The sequence below is a fragment of the Macaca nemestrina genome, chromosome 12, assembly GCF_043159975.1.
Source record: "Macaca nemestrina isolate mMacNem1 chromosome 12, mMacNem.hap1, whole genome shotgun sequence".
In the NCBI taxonomy this organism is placed as follows: Eukaryota; Metazoa; Chordata; class Mammalia; order Primates; family Cercopithecidae; genus Macaca; species Macaca nemestrina.
Genome location: NC_092136.1, coordinates 89322205 through 89344293, shown reverse-complemented (window position 1 = coordinate 89344293; position 22089 = coordinate 89322205). Strand labels below are relative to the sequence as shown.

The 22089-nt window shown below is 38.8% G+C and overlaps 1 protein-coding gene across 1 annotated transcript; it reads right to left on the bottom strand.

Moving 5' to 3' along the window:
- Window positions 1-9429: 9429 nt before the first annotated feature.
- Window positions 9430-14952, bottom strand: LOC139357355 (tripartite motif-containing protein 64C-like). The gene is made up of 6 exons (XM_071073964.1): window positions 14545-14952; window positions 13912-14007; window positions 12981-13211; window positions 12185-12207; window positions 11117-11214; window positions 9430-10024 (listed from the first exon to the last, which is right to left on the bottom strand). Exons 1-6 carry the CDS (start codon window positions 14950-14952, stop codon window positions 9531-9533), a joined length of 1350 nt encoding a protein of 449 aa, XP_070930065.1. The 3' UTR covers window positions 9430-9530.
- Window positions 14953-22089: the final 7137 nt, after the last annotated feature.

Sequence of the window (22089 nt, the reverse complement as noted above, 5' to 3'; positions counted from 1 at the left end):
GTCAGAAGTGTGTCTATATGCTGTGGGAACCCATTTGTCACAGAAAGCCCTCTTTTTTGCACCTCATCAAACAGGACAAATAAGTTATATTCAATGTCTTTAGTTGCATTCTAATGTCATCAAACCTCATTTATAGTGTTTCTATTAAATATGGTGAAAACTTTAAAACCACGTGTATTGGTTCTTTGTTTAATCGTTTTTGGAAAATCATTACCCATGATGTATGGAATAGAATATATTCTCTGGTTTTTCATTATTTCTGAATGTCACAAAGTGAAATAATAGATGACAGAGTTGTCTAAACAAAGTTAAAATCAAAGGAACAAAGTAGGGATCTTGGGCTTCATGAAAAAACTTGGAGGCAAAAGACTGAATGGTAACCTGGCAATATTTTCTGCCTCTTCATCTAATATTTTCTGTCTCTTCATACTTATCCATGTGTTTTATTTATGAATCTATACTTTGAAGTCATCTTATTTGACCTCCTATGCTGTGCTGATCTTTCTAAATCTCATATACACAAATGCTCATACATTATTAGAGTGTTTTTCTACAGTGAAATTTACAAGGTGATCAGGACAATGCTGGATCAATTAAATATTCAAATGGACAAAACTGAATACGGACCCCTAGCTCAAACCATACACAGTTCATTTCCACATGGATTCACATTCTGAAGGTGAAGGGAACACAATAAAATATTCTCACAGAGAAAGATTTCCTAACCAAGACAAAAATGTAACAATTAAGAAGGAAAATTTAGTGAGTTTATATCAAAAATGATGACTTCTGCATTTCAAAATATACCACCCAAGAATTAAAATGCAAAGGAAGAGTGGAGAAAAATATTTAACCCAACATATATGCAATAAAATACAATACATGTGATTAATGAATGTAATCAATAAAAGAAAATGAACCCAATATAAAATTGGGAAAATATTTGAACAGGCACTTCATAAAATTGGAGGCATAAATAACTGGACAAATATGTAAAAGGGATTACTTGTATTAGTCCTCAGAATAATAAAAATTAATCCATAAGTTGAACTACAGGCGTCCATAAAAATTAGCAAAATTTAAAGACACATAATATTGTGTTGTTGTGAAAGACAAAGAATCAGTGAAAGTTATTCATGGCTGGAGGGATGTAAACTGAAATACTTCTTGGCAAACTGACTATGAGCATTCCTTATGGGCTAGATATTCTAACTCTAAAATAGATTCCACAGGTTGCCTATGTGTATTTCAAGATAAACACAGTGTTGATCATTGCATCAATTTTTATAGTAGCTCCAAATTGGAGACAAAATAAATACTAGTCAACAGTAGAATTGCTAAATAAATTGTGATCTCATCATAAAAAATAATTCTGTAAAACAAAGATAAGATGAAAATGCAATAAATTAATGAATCTCAATGAGAAGAAGAAGAATTGAAACACACAAATGTTATATTATAGATAAATATATTTAGATAAATTGTGAACTCCATTAATTGATACTAGAAGTTAGAATATTGAATGATATTTTGGGAGGTAATCGTTAGGAAACTTAAAAATTAACCAGGATGAGATACAGGAATCATTTCAATCAAAGAGAGAAACTAAGTATTTTTTCAGGCAGAAGAAAATTATATACATATATAAAATATTTTAATGTATAAAATAAGAAGCTTGAAATAAATGAATTTGATGTTATGCCTAATTTTTCAAATGCATATATATGTATATATATACACACACACACACATAATTTAATTTATGGTAAGTTAACATCAAGACATAAACTTTTTTTATTATTATACTTTAAGTTCTGGGGACATGTGTAGAACGTTCAGGTTTGTTACATAGGTATACATGTGCCATGGTGGTTTGCTGCACCCATCAACCCATCATCTACATTAGGTATTTATCCCAGTGATATCCCTGCCCTGCCCCCCAGCCCCCAACAGGCCCTAGTGTGTGATGTTCCCCTCGCTGTGTACATGTGTTCTCAGTGTTCAACTCCCACTCATGAGTGAGAACATGCAGTGTTCACTTTTCTATTCTTGTGTTAGCTTCCTGAGAATAATGGTTTCCAGCTTCATCCAAGTCCCTGCAAAGGACAAGAACTCATCCTTTTTTATGGCTGCATAGTATTCCATGGTGTATATGTGCCACATACATTTGTTTTACAGTCTGTGAAGAGATTCACAGAATATCACATTTTAAGATCTGTATTTACCTCCCCATCTCTCCCGTGTGACACTGCCCAGAGCACTGCCTTGAGAACTTTTGCAGCAGGGAAAGCGGTTTGGAGAAGCGTGCCTGGGAGACGATGTGGCACTGCCTAGCTGGGTCCTCGGCTGACAGAGGTGAGGGTAGGGCTCATAGGGACTTGGTAATGCTGTGAATTATGTATGTGTGGCAGGAAGGTGCCACAATGCCAAGGTCCCACGTCTTCGAAATTCCATGAGGTCCGCATGAAGTTGAAATAAACACCAAGGGCAGTCCTCAAGGGAAAAATAAAAGAAACCTCCACATAATGGACTCTTTGGAACTGAGTCTGGAAGAGAGGGCTGCCTGGTCCACTCCAGGAGAATTTGCCTAAAAGAAGTTTGCTTCCCATTGTATTCTCTTTGCTTGTTCTAAATATCACCTCCTCCCCATTCCTGTAATTTGCATCATTCTGGGCTCCTTACTTTTGCTGCATCCTTTTTTTACATTTTAAGGACACCTGGATTCGATTTACATAGGAGCACATAAGGCTTACTTTTGTATTTCTGGTAATCATTTATTACATTTCCCCCATTTTATCAAATGACACGTTTTTCTCATGTCTATTTTTAATATGTTAAAAATTTTGTATCCAGTTTATCTAAAACTCCTTGCTTAAAATGAGTTTAATTCTAGCAAGCTATACATGCTTATCGCTGCATTGTTTTATAATTTGATGATAAATGTTTTCCCCCAATATATGACTGTATGGATACTTTTTAAAAAGATACAATAAAATCCGATCTCTCTGTCTCACTTGATTAAGTGGCTGAACGAGTCAATACCTCCATCAAATAGAAATATCCGGCCTCACTTAACCTAATAAATAAGAACATCCAGTGTGCACGTGCACCCACGATGAGAAGACCAAAGCAAACAGCCAAAAAGGAGAGAATCCCATGATTTCTGTGTAAACTCCTACAGGTAACATAAATATTTATTGCTAGAAACAGTATTTTAAATAAAAGGTTTTCAGGCAAGTGTATTAAAACTGCCTTGGATACAAGGGCCCTATCACTTGTAAAACTTAGCAAATCGGATGACGATTAAAAATACAAAATTACACAGAAAATACCCTTCAATAAATTGATTTTTTTTTTTTTTTTTTAATTGAGACGGAGTTTGCCTCTTGTTGCCCAGGCTGCAGTGTAATGGCGTGATCTTGGCTCACTGCCACTTCTTCCTCCGGGTTCAAGCGACTCTCCTGACTCAGCCTCCGCAGTATCTGGGATTACAGGCATGTGCCACCATTCTCTGCTAATTTTGTATTTTTAGTAGAGATAGGGTTTCTCAATTTTGTTCAGGCTAGTCTCAAACTCCCAACCTGAGGTCATCCGCCAGCCTCGGCCTCCCAGAGGGCTGGGATTACAGGCGTGAGCCACCGCGCCCGGCCTAATAAATCGATCTTTAAAAAAATCTTCATTGAGGTATTCTAAAGGGAGTCTTTAAGGCCACATGCCCGCTAGGTGTACTGATTCCTAGGGTGGTTGGTGTCAGGCGAATCAACGTGGCTCCTCCCCCAGCCCCTTCCTGGGAGCATCCTAGAGAGACAGCGTGGAAACGCACGCGGCCCGGTGGTCCCGGGAGCAGCCATGGTGCCCAGCCCCGCGGCCTCCTCCTGCCCTCGAACCCCACGTCAAGCATCCGCGGACTCTCACGTCCTCTTCTTACAGGGCGGCGGGCGCTTTTCCTGCACCTTGGCCTAGCACTTCTTCTAGGCCTCCTCCGCCTCCCGTTTCTCCTCCTTGGTCACCTTGTAAGGCCACTTTGGTATCCGCAGGTGGCTGCTGTCCTTTGTGCGGCCCTTCCGCGCCGACCTCTCCGGACTGGAAGGTGGGCGCCGGCTCCATGCTGAGGCTGACCTGGGGCACCACCACGCCGGCCACAAGCTGCTCCGCTGAAAGCCCTGCAGGGGCAGAGGCTGGCCTTCCGCGGGGCGGGGGTAGCGGAGCCCCATGACCCCTGTAGCGGGGCAGGTGGGAGGCCGGCTCTTGCGGAGCCCTCCTGGGAGCCCGCGGCCGCTGGGCCGGGCCGCTTGGGCTGCTCTGCGCCCTCCGCTTACCTGCCTCCTGCGCCCGCCCCCTCCCCCAACCCCCCGCCGCGCCGCCAGAATTTCCTGCAGAGCCAGGATTTCCTGCAGCGCCAGCTGCCTCTTACGCACGCACAGAGTGCTCTCGGGGGACAGTGTCTGGCACGCGATGGCCACGGCGGGGCTGTTAAGAGGCTCGTGGTCATCCTGACCATGTGATCCAGGGCGCCCAGATCCTCCGGGCCGCGCACGGAGCGCAGCGTCAGCGCGGACAGCTAGCAGTCCTTGAGCTTCTGCAGGCGGTTCTTGGAGAACTCGGGCTTCCGCGCCCTCTAGAGGAGCGGAGACAGCTGAAGCTGCTACTTTTCCCTGAACTGCTCCCCGCAGGGGCGCTCCTGGAGCCTCTGCATGAAGCCAACTTGTAAATGGCCACTCCTCTGGCGACATCCCACGACGGGGGCCCTCGGGTGAAAACTCGCCCCTGCCAGCTCAGGGCTGGGATGCGATCGACCAGGCATGGCGGCTTTCAACCCGAACGCGTCCCTCCTTCAAGGTCAAGACCCGGGACATAGTTCAACAAGTAGTTGGTGATTGATGATGGCGTGCCCTGACTGGGCCAGAACAGCCCCTTTAGTAAAACAGCGCAGGAAAGTGATGAAACAGATGCTCAGCTCCTTTCTTGATTTTCACTTTAATTCCGTGATGCCTCTGTGTCCCTCTGACGACATCTCTCCTGGAATCTGTGACTCTGCCCGTCTTCAATGCCTACTGAGAAGGTTTCCTGGCCCTCATCAGGCGTGAAAACCTCAAAGCCCTCTGCCCTCAAGGTGGGATCCCTGGGCCAGCGGCATCAACCTCACCAGGAAACCTGTTCTTCTACTCAATCTTGGGCCCCACCCCAGGCCTTTTCAAAGAAAGACTCCAGGGGCAGGGCCTGGCAGCCTGGCAGCACAATCAGAACTCACTGCAGTCTTATACTCCTGGACTCAAGCTATCGTCCCAACTCAGCCTCCTGAGTAGCTGGGACAACAGGTGCACACCACCATGAAAGGCTAATTTTCTTTTTACTTTTTGGTAGAGATAAGGTCTTACTATGTTGCCCAGACTGATCTCAAACTTCTGGCCTCAAGTGATTTTTCTGTCCTGGCCTTCCAAAGCCCTGGGATTATAAGTATGGCCACTGTCACAAGCCTTATATCAATTTTTATTTTTTTATTACAGATAACTTCAAAACGAAAAGTATTTTATTAGACTTCTCTTAAGTTAGCAAAGCAGTGTTATTACTGACCCAGTCTTCCCTTATTTTCAGCTTACGTACAATAACAAAATTACCTTTATTTTTTAATTTGTTTTATTTCATATTTTCAAGGTGCACAATATGTTGTTTTGAGATACGTATACATAATGAAATGATTACTATAATGAAGAAAATTAACAAATCTATCATATCACTTAGCTGTGCTTCTTTTTTATGATAAGAACATCAAAAATCTAGTCCCTTAGACTATTTCCCTAAAACAATACAAGATTATCGAATATACCTACAGGTTGTGCATCAGATTCATTTATTCTACATTACTGCGCCTTTCCAACTTTTGCCCTTCGTTTACTTATTTTATTCCCATCAATGTAACCACCTTTTTTAAAGTATTGAGCTATTAAAAATAGATTTCAAATATGAGTGGGGCCATGAAGTGTTTTTCTCTGTGTGTCTGTCTTATTTCACTGGAGAAAACTGCCATTTACATGTCTCCTAAATTTAGTACAGAAATAGAGTGCTAATCAAGAATGTGTCTCAGTTTTGTTAGATTTTTTCCAAGTTATCCTCTTTATCAATTTTTACTTTCTGCACTAGAAAAGAGTCAAAATGATTGTATTAAAAAAATCTGTAACCAGGCTATTGATAAATAACTTTTTTTTTTTTTTTTTTTTTTTTTGAGACAGTGTCTTTCTCTGTGGCCCAGGCTGGTGTTCAGTGGCATGATCTCTGCTCACTGCAAGCTCCACCTACCAGGTTCATGCCTTTCTCCTGCCTCAGCCTACCCAGTAGCTGGGACTACAGGCACCTGCCACCAGGCCTGGCTAATTTTTTTGTATTTTTAGTAGACATGGGGTTTCACCATGTTGGCCAGGATGGTCTCGATCTCCTGACCTCATGATCCATCCACCTCGGCTTCCCAAAGTGATGGAATTACAGGCGTGAGGCACCGCGCATGGCAGATAAATAACTTCTTTTAGGGATAAACAACTCAGGAAGTTCAAGATTTCTGGATTAATGATTGACAATGATCTTAGTGGTCTCTCTTTGATTTATTTCAATTGTAAGTAATTCTTGGTGATAGTCTAACATAAATTCTGACAGGTGAATAGTCTAACATAAATCCTGACAGGTGAAGAGAGTAAATAAAGTATCTCTGGGAGAATCAATAGAATAAGATTATCTTGGTTAAATGTCTAAGAAAATATGCTAAATAGACACAAACACTTTTTCGTCTTCCAAAATCAGAGTCAAATACTAAACGATCGTAAAGTAGCTAATTCTGTCTTTTTGCAAAAGTGAATCTTAGCTAAATTAGAAGAATGTCGGGAATAAATTTTTCCTTGAAAGCTAGGAACAACTAATGTAATTAAATTATGAGGCATTGACTGTAGTGTAGAGTTTTAGCATCAACAGAAAAGCTCACAAACATACGTGAAAATCAAAAAGGAGTGCTGGGTTGGAGCCCTAAGGTGAATAATTTTATCTTCTCAGATCACTTGGAAAAAAGCAGTGAGTCCAAAAGATGCGGGTGAGAAGCTTTCTCTCTGCTAACCCCTAATGTTCTGCAATAAACATGTGGAGGCAGAAGAGAGAGAGATTATTACAGAGTCTGTGTGGTATAGAGTGAAGAAATAAGAGAACATTTCTGATAAGTATTTTCAAAATTTGGAGAATCATTCCTATCTAAATCATTCATTTAAGGGACTAAAATACAAGTAAGATGTTTCTTGCCACATAACCCTCAGCTAGCCAGGCTCTAAAAAGGACAACACTGGACACTTTGACAGTGGTAAAAAGCAGGGTTTACTCACTCTCGAATACTAAGGACTGGTGATAACCTTAGGCAGCACCTTATCTCTTTGGTTGAGGTTCTGCTTTGTTTCATTGAACAAATCTCTTGGGTTATTTTCTGTTGTGCCAGTCATTTAATTTGTTTTCTGAATCAAATGATAAGAATAAATATTGTTTTGAATGTTAACAGCATTACCAGATATATCTTACGTCTTGGTGTGCCATCTGCCTAATTTTGAACCTATGGGATGGGAATCAAAGCATTGTGAAGAACACCAGGTGATTTCCTTATAGCCAAATACTCTTGTCCCTCCTACTTTTCTTTTGGCTTTCCTGCTGCATGGGTCATGGCAATAAATGGGAGTTTTCTGCACACAGAGAAAAAATTCACTTGTTGAAGATGTTAGTCTTCTTCTTGACCAACTCTTATATTGGTACAAACATGTGAGAGCAATGCACCTTCTGAATCATGTCAAATTTATGGTCTTTGTTAAAGCAGGTAAGCTGGTGCCTTAGGAGACGTAGCTATCACATTCTACTATAGAATTTTCCATTCTGTATCATCTGGATTCTTATTTAAAATTTAAACTAATGTTGTTCTTCCTACTGCATAAGAATGTTTATACCACTTTATGCTTAGTAAGTGATTAAAAGTATATGTCAGTTAAAATCAGGACAGTCTCCTTTATTCTAAGTCCTGTTCCTGTTCCCCATCATCTTATATAGGAACCTTCCTCTTTCAATGGTTTATATTAAAAAACCAAAGACAATTGAAATCAACCCTATAAAAAATTATGCTACAATTATCTTAAACCCTAACATAACAGTATTGTCTTTGATATGAATCTGAAAATCAATGTATTTCTTACTTTTTGATTAGATATTCATTAGTATGTTCTATCTTATTTTGCTACTTATATTTTGGAAAGTTTCTTAATGTTAGAATAGTATTACATAACTCCTCTACTTATCCATTTATTCATTTTATTTATTGTGTAATCTATTCTAAAAATTGCATTAGCAAAGAAGACAAATAGTGCCATTACCCCCTTGGAATTTTCAATCTGGTAGTAATAAGAGTTTTCAGAATATTATAATCTGATATAATATACTCAGAGAATATGTAATAGCAGAGCAACCCAGCACTGAGAAACTGTTGTATGAGCTGAAATGTGATTAATAACTAGGATGCTGATAAATAATAAAGTCTGTGAGGTCAACTTAACTTGGTCAGACTTAAAGAAAATAAGCACTCGTCTTTATTCTTTGTAAGATAAGATATATACCACTTCATTTTTCTACCCCAGCCTGTTCAAATATACAAGTAAGACAAATGGTTTACAGTGTGTAAAAACTGAAAACATAATCTCTGAAAAAGAAATCAGATTTAAAGGCCGGGCGCGGTGGCTCAAGCCTGTAATCCCAGCACTTTGGGAGGCCGAGACGGGCGGATCACGAGGCCAGGAGATCGAGAGACGATCCCGGCTAACACGGTGAAACCCCATCTCTACTAAAAAATACAAAAAAACTAGCCGGGCGAGGTGGCGGGCGCCTGTAGTCCCAGCTACTCCGGAGGCTGAGGCAGGAGAATGGCGTAAACCCGGGAGGCGGGGCTTGCAGTGAGCTGAGATCCGGCCACTGCACTCCAGCCTGGGTGACAGAGCAAGACTCCGTCTCAAAAAAAAAAAAAAAAAAAAAATCAGATTTAAAAAAACCTATATTGTATGATTTTATTTACCTGAATACAAAAACATAAATAGTAGATTAAGTGTTGTGAAGGAATGGGGGAGGGTGAATGGAGAATAAATGTTAATGGGTATTGGGATTCTTCTGGAAATGATAAAAGTGCCCAGGCAGTAGAGAGTTCTGATGGCTGCACACGTGTGATATACTAACATTCTCTGAATTAAATACATTAGAACATGACTTTCACGGTAAGTGAATGAATCTCAACAAAACTTGCACAAGAAAAGCCATTATTGATGTTCTAGTAAAGATTCCACAATAATTTATTATTTAAAATAACTTAATTAACAAATGTACACATTCAAGGTGGTTATACCATGTATAACCACAAAGTAATTACATTCCATGAAGTTACAAGGAGCTCACAGGCTCTCACACATAAGGTCTCAGGACACTATTTACATCATATATGGGAGGTCACAATAAATCATCATGAAACCAACTTTTCATGTACAACCAAAGCAAAAGAAAGGTCTCAGAGGGGAAGAGAAGGAGGCAAGAGGAAAACCATAGATAATAGAACCTTTAGAAACATCAAAAAAACTCACAGATCCATTATCATAATCCAGAAACACCCCAACCCAACCCAGAGGCCTTTGCACATGCTGAATTAAAGGTGGAGAGTTGGTGGAGAGACTATAACGATTGCTCCTCTTTGAGGAAATTAACAAAAATGTTTCATCAGAATCAATAAGGATACTGCTATCTGCTGTCGTGGAATCTCTACAGACTCCCAGAATCCAGGTGGAGGAGTGGGTCACATCCACTTCCCAGTAATGCCTGCCAGAGTTGAACGCTTGCGCTCCCCACACAGCAAAGCTCTCCACTCCCTGGGGATCCATGGGTGCACTGCGATGGTCGTCTCCAAATATCACACGTCTCACATCCTCAGAAAGGCTTATATAGCAAGGAGTCATTTCCGTGCTCAGAGCATTATCCACTGACAAGGAAAAAGTACTATATTAGTGAGTGCTATGAGGGACAGAGGCTCTGTGGCCCAATTATTCACTTCAGTTGCTTTTCTTCCAAGAAAATACAGAAAAGAGGAAGCCAAGAGAGTTCAGCGCCATGCATGCATGAAGATGAAATGTCATTAAAACTCTACAGCACATACAATTATATACTATTCCTTAAATAATAGAGAAAAAATGTGACCATATCACTGGGCGAAGTAATGATTTAATGTCTACCTCTGCATAGTTTTTTTCAGGACATATATAAAATGTTTTTTTTTTCTTTAATAGAAAATCTTCTTGTATTATTTGTCTTTAAGATCATCAACAGGTAGATATCACTTTGCCATGATGTGAGTATTTATTGGAATGTAAGTTATGCCTGTTATAGTCTCAAACCTCAAAACTTTGGTAGAAATTGACACATGTAAAGTTTATAAGTTTCTGAAAGGGATACTCTGGCTTTACAATATCTCTTTAGCTCCTGATTCAATCTACTCTGCATTCCTGCCCTCTGCTACCTAGACCTGCCCTCTTGAATGGAGGTAACATGCTTAGGCCATGTTCACAGATCCCTCACCTTTCAGTTGTTACGTATATGATGGCATTAAAATTGTCCTGATTATGGATATTTTAGTCATTTTTTTATCAAAATGCTCTGATTTTGTAACTAATAAAGGTTACTTGAAGAATGCATGTAAATGCACATGGAATAGAGCCAATTAAAAACCATTATGCCAAATCTAACCCTCAAAATTGAATTAAATTGAACTAACACGAAATACTGATGCCACCGTGACAACTAGTGTCTTCATAACTACATGACCTGAATACTCTTTGTCCTCTTATTCTGCAGACAAAGTATGTACCTTGCTTTACATTTTCATCAAACTCTAACTCAGGAAATTGAGTTTGGATCTTTGTAGTATTACTATGCAGGTAGAGAAGATGCACATGCTTTGGAAAACTATGTATTACCTACATGTCAAAAATAATACAACTTAAATGGGAAAAGCCTCGACCAAGGGACGCAATAAGCAAATGATTTGAGGCTGGACTGCTAAGCAGCTGGATCTTACCTCTGAAGTTGTTGAGCATGTCTAGGACTCCAGTTATGCGCCATGAAGTAAGCTCTGGGTACACTGGCTGGGGCTTTTGCATCTGTGCCAAATCAGCCCTGCAAAAAAATGGCCTCAGCTATATGTCCAGGCCCAGAGCTAATCATACCATCATACAAAGATATCATATTTTCATATAACATGTTTCCTCAGAATTCTGAGGAATTCATGTTTTGGTTAACTGCATGCACATTTTATTCCACACTCCAAGGGCCAGAAGAGGTTGCTTTTTCTGATTTTTTTTTTTTTTTTGCATAAAAACCCAATTTCCCCACATATGTTGTTTTCAGACATTACACAACTTCTAAAGTCATTAAAAGACATTGCGTCCCTCTCCTCATCATACCCCCTGAGGGTATGCAAAAATCTTGGAAACATTTCAGAGAGCAAAAAACTCAAACAAAAATCTTTGGGATCTGAGCCTGTAGCTGTCACTAATGCTAGTCACTGTCTAACATAGAATATTCACTGAGACAAAAAGCTTTCATCTTTTGTGCAAAACAAAAGAGAATAATTCCAGCCTGAACACCCTGCTGCTGAGGGTCCCGAGGCAACCATTTTCCTGAGGTCTTTCCTAGAACTGGGTGTATTGTGATGGAGTAGGTCCAGGTCATTGACACTTTTAGGAACAAAACCTTCCTCCTCAGGACACCCAGAGGGAATCTCTCTCCTCCCTCAGTCTTTTTTTTTTTTTTTTTTTTTTTTAATCTCCTACCCCTCCAGAGTAGAAGACACCTCTATGATTCCTCAAAGTAATTTTGTATTAAGATCTGTGGGGTAGGGCTGGACAGGATGGATGGACTGGGAAGAACAAACTTCAGAATGGCAAACTGTTTTTACATATATTTGAATTCATACAAATTTTAAGATGAAAACTTTCCAGACCAAAGAGAAGACCTCAGGCTCTCTTTTCAAACAAAAATGGAAATAGCCACTGAGAATGATATTAGTACCTCAAAATGTGTACACCCCGTTCATTCACAAGAGAATGAACTTCTCAGAAAAAGCATTTTTTTAGTGTAAACTCACCTTGCTGATACATTTCCCACATCCTGCAAAAAATAAAAGACAATGTTAATTATGAGAGATTTTTCCTTCTGCATCTTTTCTCATACTCTTTTTTCTTTCTGTTTTAGTGTTTTAAAAATGTGTATCTCTCTTCATTCCCCTCTAAGTAATCATTCAAGGCTACGTTAATAACAGAACCTCAACTAAATAATGGAAAGCATCATCAGTGGGCATGAAGAAGAAAGGAGCTGAGCAAGAGATGGTAGAGTAAAGCAAAGATATCTAGGTTTCCAGTGTCATTAATTTCCTAATCTTATTTCCAAGGAAAGGTCTGACCACTCATGACAACTGGTAAAAAACAGAGCAGAACCATATGAGAAACAGAGTACACGGACATTGATGAGCAACTTTCACAAACCTCACCCAGGCAAGGGGAAACCCCTCAATGGCTTTAGCAAATCACTGCTGTATGGGACATCAGAGAGTGAGGAGGAACTAGGGCATATAAATGGAGTATTACTAACCTTCCCCAGCCTCAAGTTCTAATGATTTTAGATGATCTCTCTGTGTGGATAGTACTCTAAATTATGTTGAAGAGAATTTTGTTATATGTGATCTCCTAAAATGGCAAAAATTTCCCAAAGATTACCAAAGTATCCAGTAATAAGTGACTGGACAGATGTACTATAATGGTGGGAGTCAGACAGCATGTGTCACTTAGCTTAGAGCAGTGACATATGCAGGTGACATTTGCATGTCCTGGCAGCAATGTCCAGCAAGGACTTCCTGTCTCTGAGGATGGACCCTCCCTCCTCACCTGGAGCAGCTCCACGACAGGCATATGGCACGTCTCCCACAGCTCTCTGTACATGTCTTTCATCCTTTCTAAATGTTGGGTCATTCTCACTTGACTGTCTTGTAGTTGTTGGAAAAGCTCTTTTGCTTCTCTTTCCAGTGCCTGCAGATGCAGTTGCTCCTCCTCATCGAGAAGTAGATGCATCTTTTGATATTGAATAGTGGTTATCACCTTCCTTATTGACACATAGTCCTGCAGAGATGTTTGGTTAAAAGAATTACATGTTCTCACTCTCAATAGAAAAGTTCAAATAATTATATGCTGGGTGTAATCAAGCAATTTGTAAACTTTCTGCCTCACTCTTGCAAAGAGTCTTGACTATTTGGTGTTTTTTTCTGTCCATCTTTTTCAATATTCCTATTCTCTCTCCCTTTTTAAATTAAAACCTATATAAAGACTCCTGGTTTCTGTCACTGTGATCCTTTTTTACAGTTCTTACTGAGTCAATTATTTCCTCTATTAATCTCTCTTTTAGGATTTTTCCATGTCTGATTCGCTAAATGTTAAAGAACAATTAGCCATACATCATATTATACGGTTTTTGTTTTTACTTTTACTATATTTTTACTCTATATACTATTCTATTTCTTTCCTCTTCCTCACACCCAATCTTAGTGAAATGTTGCCTCATCTCCAGTGTCTGAAAAAGTTTATATTAACCTTCAAATTTGAACTAGAATACATATCATGCCATTTATCCAATATACTAGAATTAATTTGGCTAGCTTGTGTGGGCTTCTGTATTTGCGATTCCTATTATATCAGTTGAAATCACTACATTTTCTTGGGGTGAAATCACTATCTTTTAACTGGTAATTTGAATTTAGCTAAAAAGTATAAGCCAACATTGTCTTTATTTGCGTAAAAATGAAGGAAATATTTTCATTCTTACCACTAACGAACGAAATTTTCTGGTTTCCTGATTTAGATGGTTTTGTGTCTCTTGATTGATTCTCCACAAATAGTCCATTTCTTTTATAAGTTTCTCCTGCAAAAGAAGCAAGAAGCTTAGCAAAAATGGAGACAGTATACTAGATTTCATCCCCTTATCAATCAAATAAAAAGGCTGTAATTGAAAGAAACACAAATTCAAGTTAGAGTGGAGTGGTCAGATTTTTCAAGTTAAACAAATTTGGTTCTATTAATTTGGATATGAAAAGTCATAGAAAGATAATAGAGAGTTTGAAGGGACCCTTCAGATAATATCATCAATTTTCTGAGAAACTGGCTTTTATATAACATGACTTTGAAAAGTGTTCTTGGTGCTGGTCACCTGTTCCACAGCTCCATTCTACACATTTGAACAATGTTTCTAAGGAAACCTCCTTTAGTGAAGTCTCAACACAGCTATGATTAGAGTGCTAAATTAGTCAGCAACATTGAAAGGACACGTTTATGTGTTATGATTGACATGGAATAATCACCACCTCCACCATCTGCATTCTCATCACCATCGTTGCATTGGCCCTCACCATTCTTATTTGGGACTCTATACATATCAAACTGCCTTAGAGGCATCACATACCCTGCATTCCTCAGCAGCCCATCCTATTGGACTGTGGCTGTGAGCCATGTGCTCTGGTGACTCAGAGCAGGGCCCACAGAGCAATCTCTTGTCAACCTCACAGAAGAGCTCCTTAGTCTCTTCATGGAGCACACAGATACTGTGTGAGTTGTTGATGTTCTGAGGTCTGGTCTGTCTGGCTAGGGAAGCCAGCTTTTTGAGTACAACATTGGTGTTGAAGTCGGGCTTCACTGAGATTTCTCTGCACTCAGGGCAGCGCATTGGTGCTCTGCCTTCTTCCCAGCAGAAGTAGAGGCAGGGCCTACAAAAGCTGTGCCCACAGTCAATGGTGACCGGGTCTATGAAGTAGTTCATGCAAATGGAGCAAATGAGCTCATTCTGGGAGGCTTGCAGGCTGTATGAATCCATATCTCTGAAAATTAAAAAAAAAAGTGAGAATTTCTTTCTCTTATTTTTATTTGCCCCGATGAAAAGGAAAAAAAAAAAGCCAGTGGACAATTTTCCTTGTCTACTTGAGTCTGTCCAATATGTCTAATAAGTTAGCTCCAGTATAAACTGAGACACAGTAAATGCAAACATGCTGGATTTATAAAGTTTTCCCTCAATAGCCATAGAAAATTGGGGTCCAGGAATCCCTGAGATACCAAGATCCTTAGATGTTCCAGGCTCTTATTAGTAAATGGTGTGGGATTTGCATGTAACCTAAACCTATCCTCCTGAATACTTTATGTCTAGATTACTTTGAATGTCTAATACAATGTAAATGCTGTATAAATACTTGTAATGCCATACTGTTTAGGAACAGCAAGAAGATTGTTAAAAATATGTACATGTTTGGCAGGGTGCGGTTACTCATGCCTGTAATCCCAGCACTTCGGAAGGCCGAGGTGTGAAGATCATGAGGTCAGGAGACCAAGACCATCCTGGCTAACATGGTGATACCCTGTTTCTACTAAAACTGCAAAAATTTAGCCGGGCGTGGCGGCACGTGCCTGTAGTCCCAGCTATTCAGGAGGCTGAGGCAGGAGAATTGCCTGAACCCAGGAGGTAGAGGTTGTAGTGAGTGGAGATGATGCCACTACACTCCAGCATAGGTAATAGAGTGGGACTCCGTCTCCCAAAAAAAAAAAAAAAAAAAGGGATATGTTGTTCAGTACAGCTGCTTTTTTCTTCCTGTAAATATTTTTTTCTGAGATTAGTTGAATCCACGGGTATGAAACTTATGGATATGAACAACCACTACGATTCAAATGAGAAAATGAGATGAGAGCCCTCATGGTATTTTGTTAAACAAGCCATGCTCTCAATCATTCCCAGTTACTTAGCAAGCTTAAAGCCTGGGTAGACGGTAAAAGCTGAGATGATTTCTCAGTCACTTATATAAGCTGATTCTTATTTCTTAATCTCATTCTTAAGAACATTCTTAATCTCGTTCTGTCTCTGTCATTCTCTCTCAACGATTCCATGATGATAATATATGAAAGACACTTAGTATCTCTGCTATTATTCTGTACTCCCTGCCTGCAAACTCACCTATGAAGTTTGCTCACACAATTATAAATGAAGTAGGTTTTATCTAAGATTGATTAATCAGAGTGGACTATCAGCTCCTAAAATTATCAATCATTAAATTTGTCCCTTTAACTTTAATATCAAAACTTTTCCTTTCACTACATTAATCGTAAATCATATCTATTATTTTTAATTTAGAAAATTTTTTCCCATATTCAATTCAGATGATTAGAGAGAACACTTTCACATTCTGAAATAGTGAATATTTAAGCTATAATAATTTACAAGAATTAATCAACAATTAATTATCTTCTAAAATAACAATAAAAGTGAAGATATGTATTAGGTTTTCCACTCTACACTAGAAAATCCAGAAATGCAGTTAATGGAAGCATGGCCACCAATTCACCATTCCTTTTAGTGACTTGGGAGTTGCAGCCTCTTGGGAGCCCTTGTCAGAGGGTTACATCTATTTTTTTTACTTCTTTCTTTCTTTCCCTTTTATTTATTTATTTATTTATTTATTTATTTATTTATTGTTGTTGTTGAGATGCAGTCTCACTCTGTCACCCGGGTGGAATGCAGTGGCGTGATCTCAGCTTACTGCAACATCCGCCTCCCAGGTTCAAGCAATTCTCCTGCCACAGCCTCCCGAGTAGCTGATACTACAGGCACCCGCCACCATGCTATGACAATTTTTTTGTATTTTAAGTAAAAACGTGGTTTCACCATGTTTGTCAGGCTGGTTTCTAACTCTAGACCTCAAGCGATCTGCCTGCCTTGGCCTCTCAAAGTGCTAGGCTGCAAACATGAGCCATCGTGCCTGGCCAATTAAAACTATTTTCAACAGCTTTCAAATCTAGTCTACAAACTGCAAATTTTGAAGACACAGCAAATAAGACCTTTGCAATAAGAAGTTTCAAAGTAATTCAACATTTTTAATATTGACTTTGGTGTACATTATAACCATTACTACACGCCAACATTCTAGGGAACATTTTAGGTATTTTATGTGTTCTATCATTGCATGAAACTATCGAAATATACCTTTTCACACTTAAAAAAAAATCTAACAATACAGAAAATAGTCACGTAAGAAGAATCAAATAGCAAGGCACACAAACCAGATGTTACAAATTGAAGATACTTTACATTGATTTTCTGTAAAATCATGAAGACAGTTACTTGTTTGCTTAGAAAAGACCCAAGCATGCTGCTGGGTAAATTTAAAGTATTTTTAAGAGAAAAAGTGAGCATGATGAGTTTACTGCAGATTTTATACTCACAAGGCTATTATGAATGGTCTCAGTCTAGAAGCTCTGTAGATATCGAGATTAGAAGTAAGTCCTGGTGCTCCAAAGCCCAGCAGTCACAAATGCAGTGGGTCCTCACTGAAGGAGAGAGAAGTCTCTGGACAAGCATCTTTTTAAAGGGTATGGGCCCAGGAAAGACCACACCCACTTCCTGAGATTGATTAGATTGCACAGAAAGGGGTAAATTGACTGATTAGGTTTATTAAGTATTAAAAACCACACTTGGGGGCCCAAAGCTCAACAGACAAGTTTGGAATGAGAGGCAAGAAAGTTGACTTAACACAGGTTATTCAAAGAAATATTTTAACTGTAACAATTATTTCATTAAATATTGTCACATGCTAATTGCTTTTTTTTGTTTTTTGTTTTCTTTTGAGATGGTATCTCACTCTGTAGCCCAGGCTGGAGTGGAATGGCTCGGTCTCAGCTCACTGCAACCTCTGCCTCTTGAGTTCAAGTGATTCTCCTGCCTCAGCCTCCCAAGTAGCTGGGATTACAGGCACCCACCACTAAACCCAGCTAATTTTTGTACTTTTAGTAGAGACGGGGTTTCACCATGTTGCTCAGGCTGATCTTGAACTCCTGACCTCAGGTGATCTGCCCACCTCTGCCTCCCAAAGTGCTGGGATGACAAGCGTGAGCCACTGCACCGGGCCACATGCTAACTTTAAAATTTTGTTTCTCACTGTTTTAAAATTATAATTCCTTAAGTGCCTAGCCGTTATTTATCTGAATATGTTCAAAGATAAAACATTAACTGGGATTACCAGCACATCTGTACTGTGTAACTCTCTTGTTTAAAAAAGTACAGCAAGGAACTCAATTGTGTTTCACATAATTGTATATATAATGGTTGATGAAATTAGTTGTAGCAGCCTGTTTTTCTTATTTTTACTATTTTATGACTATTTCTGTGTTATATGAAAATAAAATCTGTTTTTTATTAATTCACCTTTTTCAATAATTTTAAAACTGATAATTTACACATATATGTACATAACTATCTATATCAATGTTATGTATTCATATTTTTAAAATTATGTAGTAATTATTTACACAATAATAATAATTATTATTACTTTTTTTTGAGATGTTGTCTCCCTCTGTCACCTAGGCTGGAGTGCAATGGCATGATCTTGGCTCACTGCAACCTCTGTCTCCCAGGTTCAAATGATTCTCCTGCCTCAAACTCCCGAGTAGCTGGGATTACAGGTGTCTGGCACCATGACTGGCTAATTTGGGTATTTTTAGTCAAGATAAGGTTTCACCAAGTTGGCCAGGCTGGCCTCAAACTCCTGACATCATGTGATCCACCCATCTCAGCCTCCCAAAGTGCTGATATTACAGGCATGCGCCTTGGCACCTGGCTGCTATTTACCCAATAATGATGTGCATAATTACCTTTAACAGTGCATGAAAGTTATTTTTAACACAGTTGCCATGCTAATAGATTTTGTTGTCATTTACCATGATTTAATAAATTCATAAATTATCTAATGTTTGGGGATTTAGGTGATTTCTATAAACTAAAAATTACAAACCTTGCTAGAAGTTGAAAAAGTAAAAATCTATATGAAAATCACCATTTATCAATTAATGGACATTTAAAAAATTATAAAATTTATAAAAACCAACATATCCTAGGAAAAGATGAAGTGGCTGTCTTTTTAATCAGTCCATGGCATTGCAAATTAGTATGTTTTCTGAAGTGTCATTTGATCAGCATTATGCTTCAAAAAATACATCCAATAAAGTTAAGAAAAGGTAATCATAGACACTTATGACCAGACTTTTCCAGAAATGTTGTTCTTTGAAAACTGCTTCAAACACTTCTTAAAATGTTGCATAGACTTTCTAGCATTCTCACTTCTCAGTAAAAATTCAATTCTATATTTTGTAGACTGCCCTGTATTAGACAGAAATAAACAATAAGCAACTTATGAGATGCAAATAAAAGAATACAAAATAATTGCAAATTTTAGTGCTAGTAACTGAAAAAGTTATTATCTATTTTACTACAACTGTGTTCCCATGCAGGATAGGTAAGAGAGAAAAAGCAGTATTTCCTTGCCTAATTAAAAAATACCCTGTCATTCAAGTGAAAATATCAGACATTTATTGATTACCAACTCTGTGATAAAAACTGTTCTGAGTGCTTTACATGTTCTAACTTACTTAATTCCTACAACAACCCCATGAGATAAATAATATGTTATACTGATTTAAAGATTAAGAAATGTGAGAACAGGAAACTTCAATAATTTGCCCAAAGACATATTCTAATGAAGTAGGAGAGCTAGGGTTTGAAACCAGGCAGTCTCTGAAAACAGCTTTCCTTTCAGTGACATGACATACGTTGCCAAAGTATGTTCCTAAGCCACCAAATTACATACAATATTTTTGGGGGATGCTTCTTGCATGCTGGCAGAATTGATTAAAAGTTCACAAATCTTTCAAGCATTGTGCAGGTTTTAGTCCTTTGTTTTGAATACTAATATGCACACTGTCCTACATCTACCATATTGTCCAACTCTCTATCAATGACATGACAAAAAGCCTGTGAGCATGCTCAGCCAAACCCCGTAACAAAGGCATTGTGGAAATCCTAGTGTGCAGTGCAACTCTTCTTTTCAAAGCACAGAATGTCTCAGAGGGTCTCTTATGTGCACTATTCTGATCACTCACAAAATGAGTGTCTACTGTGAACTCTCCTTACTGGTAAGGATTCGAGCCCAAATAGTAACAAACCTGCACATTCTGCATATGTATCCTGAAAATTAAAGTAAATTTTTAAAAAGTGTAAATAAAAAACAAGACTAAGTCCTTAAGGAGCTCATGGTCTAGTAGTTGATGGGAAGGAAGGGACAGTCATCCTAAAAGTCTTCCTAAAAGAAACAATACCTAAGCTAAAAGCCAAAGGATGAGCGTAGTCTTATCTTTTCTGATAGTAAAGTCTATGTGAGAGCAGTGGTCATGAGAAAAGATTTCGGAACGTGGCATGGTGGCTCATGCCTGTAATCCCAGCACTTTGGGAGGCCTAGGTGGTTTCACCAGTCAAGCTGAGAAGTTTAAGGTCAGCCTAGGCAACATTGGAAACTCCATCTCCACAAAAAATAGAAAAATTAGACAGGCATGATGGTGCACGCCTGTAATCTCAGCTACTTGGGAATCTTAGTCTGGACGATTGCCTGAGCCCAGCAGGCAGAATTTGCATTGAGCCGGGCTTGTGCCACTGACTCTCGCCTGGGGGACAGAGTGAGATCCTGTCTCATACACACGAGAGAATATTAGTTCTGTCCTCTTGCTGGTGATATCCTCCAATTGCATCTAGGCCAGAATGCTTGCTGAAATGCAAATGTGCCTATATTCCTACCTGCTTAACCTCATTATGGGATTTTGATAAACTACAAGAAAGTAGTTACACTCCTCTCGATGTCTTCCAAAATGTACTTAATGTATTTGGTGCTCAGTGTACAAATTGTTCTTCCCACAAATGCCTTGGATTCTATTAAGGGTGAGTTCTTTTTATTTCTTTAACTTGCCACAATCATCCATACTTCTATTATTTTGTATAACATGATTACCTTGTCAGTGGAAATATAAATAAGTGAAAGTAGTTTGAATCGCTGTGGCATTGCCCAGTAGAATTGATGATCCACAAATTATATAACCCAGACATTCCACCTATCAGAAGATACTGTCAGGAATGAGAATCTATTGAGTGTTTGCATTAGGAGACATGTTCACAAAAATCAATATACAAAAATCATTCCAAATGTACAACAGTAGAAAATGAATAAATACATTTTGTGATGCACCGTTTATCCAACTTTGGGTTATCCACTACAAACTCACTCTTGCTTGTTTACATAAATAGATCTGGATCCTTCAAATACTTTTCCTTTGCCATGTGTTATGATGTCAGTCTTTGTGAGTAGAAAGCTTTGGAGAGAAATAACAAAAAAGTGCTTCCAATCTGCTTTGGAAATGACACCTCCAGTGTCTGGCCTGGAGGACATACAGGGATACACCAATGCCCAGATTGTGTAGTTCAGGCTGCTGCTGTAGCACCCACTTCCTGAAGTTCACTGGGGCCCATGAGAACTCAGCAGCCACGAGCTTCTCCTGATACTACCCTTTTCCATATTTGCAGTGGAGCCCGTCTGGCATGACATTTCTTCATAAACAGCTTCACCAGTGGCCCAGAAGGCAAGTCTCTGGGGAGCTCTGAAGTGTGGATTTAAAGCAAGTTTTTCAAGAACAACAATACAGCAACTTCTAAACATTCAGTGAGGCCAAGGGGTGAGAGGACTCTCCATTGACTACTCCAGCTTCACCCTGGAAACAACGGCAATTCCTTATATGTGTCATCACGTATTATTTAGACTTCTCCTTACATTCTACTAGACAATATTTCCTTGCTCAGCTGCTGTTATAATTAATCATTCTATACATTAACTTTCCCTATTCACATTATTATATGTTTTCTCTTTCGTGACGGACCATGAATCTTACTTTCATTTGAATAAATGCTATCCATCTATCTATCTACTTACCTATCTGTCTATCTGAACACTTAAAGACCAGTGAAAAAAAATCAAGTACCATAAAACTATACATGGTATGATTTTATTTTAAAAATTTCAAAACTACCTAAAGTCAAACCATGAAACATGTAAATAATATAGCCTTGTGTGATAAAATTATAAAGAATACCACA

What these genes read in the sequence shown, in the direction of transcription:
- LOC139357355 (XM_071073964.1), bottom strand. Translation starts at nt 14,952, where the DNA reads ATGGATTCATACAGCCTGCAAGCCTCCCAGAATGAGCTCATTTGCTCC. An exon ending in GAAAATTTCGTTCGTTAGTG is followed by an intron (nt 13,212 to 13,911) that starts GTAAGAATGAAA and finishes ACATCTCTGCAG; the next exon opens with GACTATGTGTCAATAAGGAA. An exon ending in CTGTCGTGGAGCTGCTCCAG is followed by an intron (nt 12,208 to 12,980) that starts GTGAGGAGGGAG and finishes TATTTTTTGCAG; the next exon opens with GATGTGGGAAATGTATCAGC.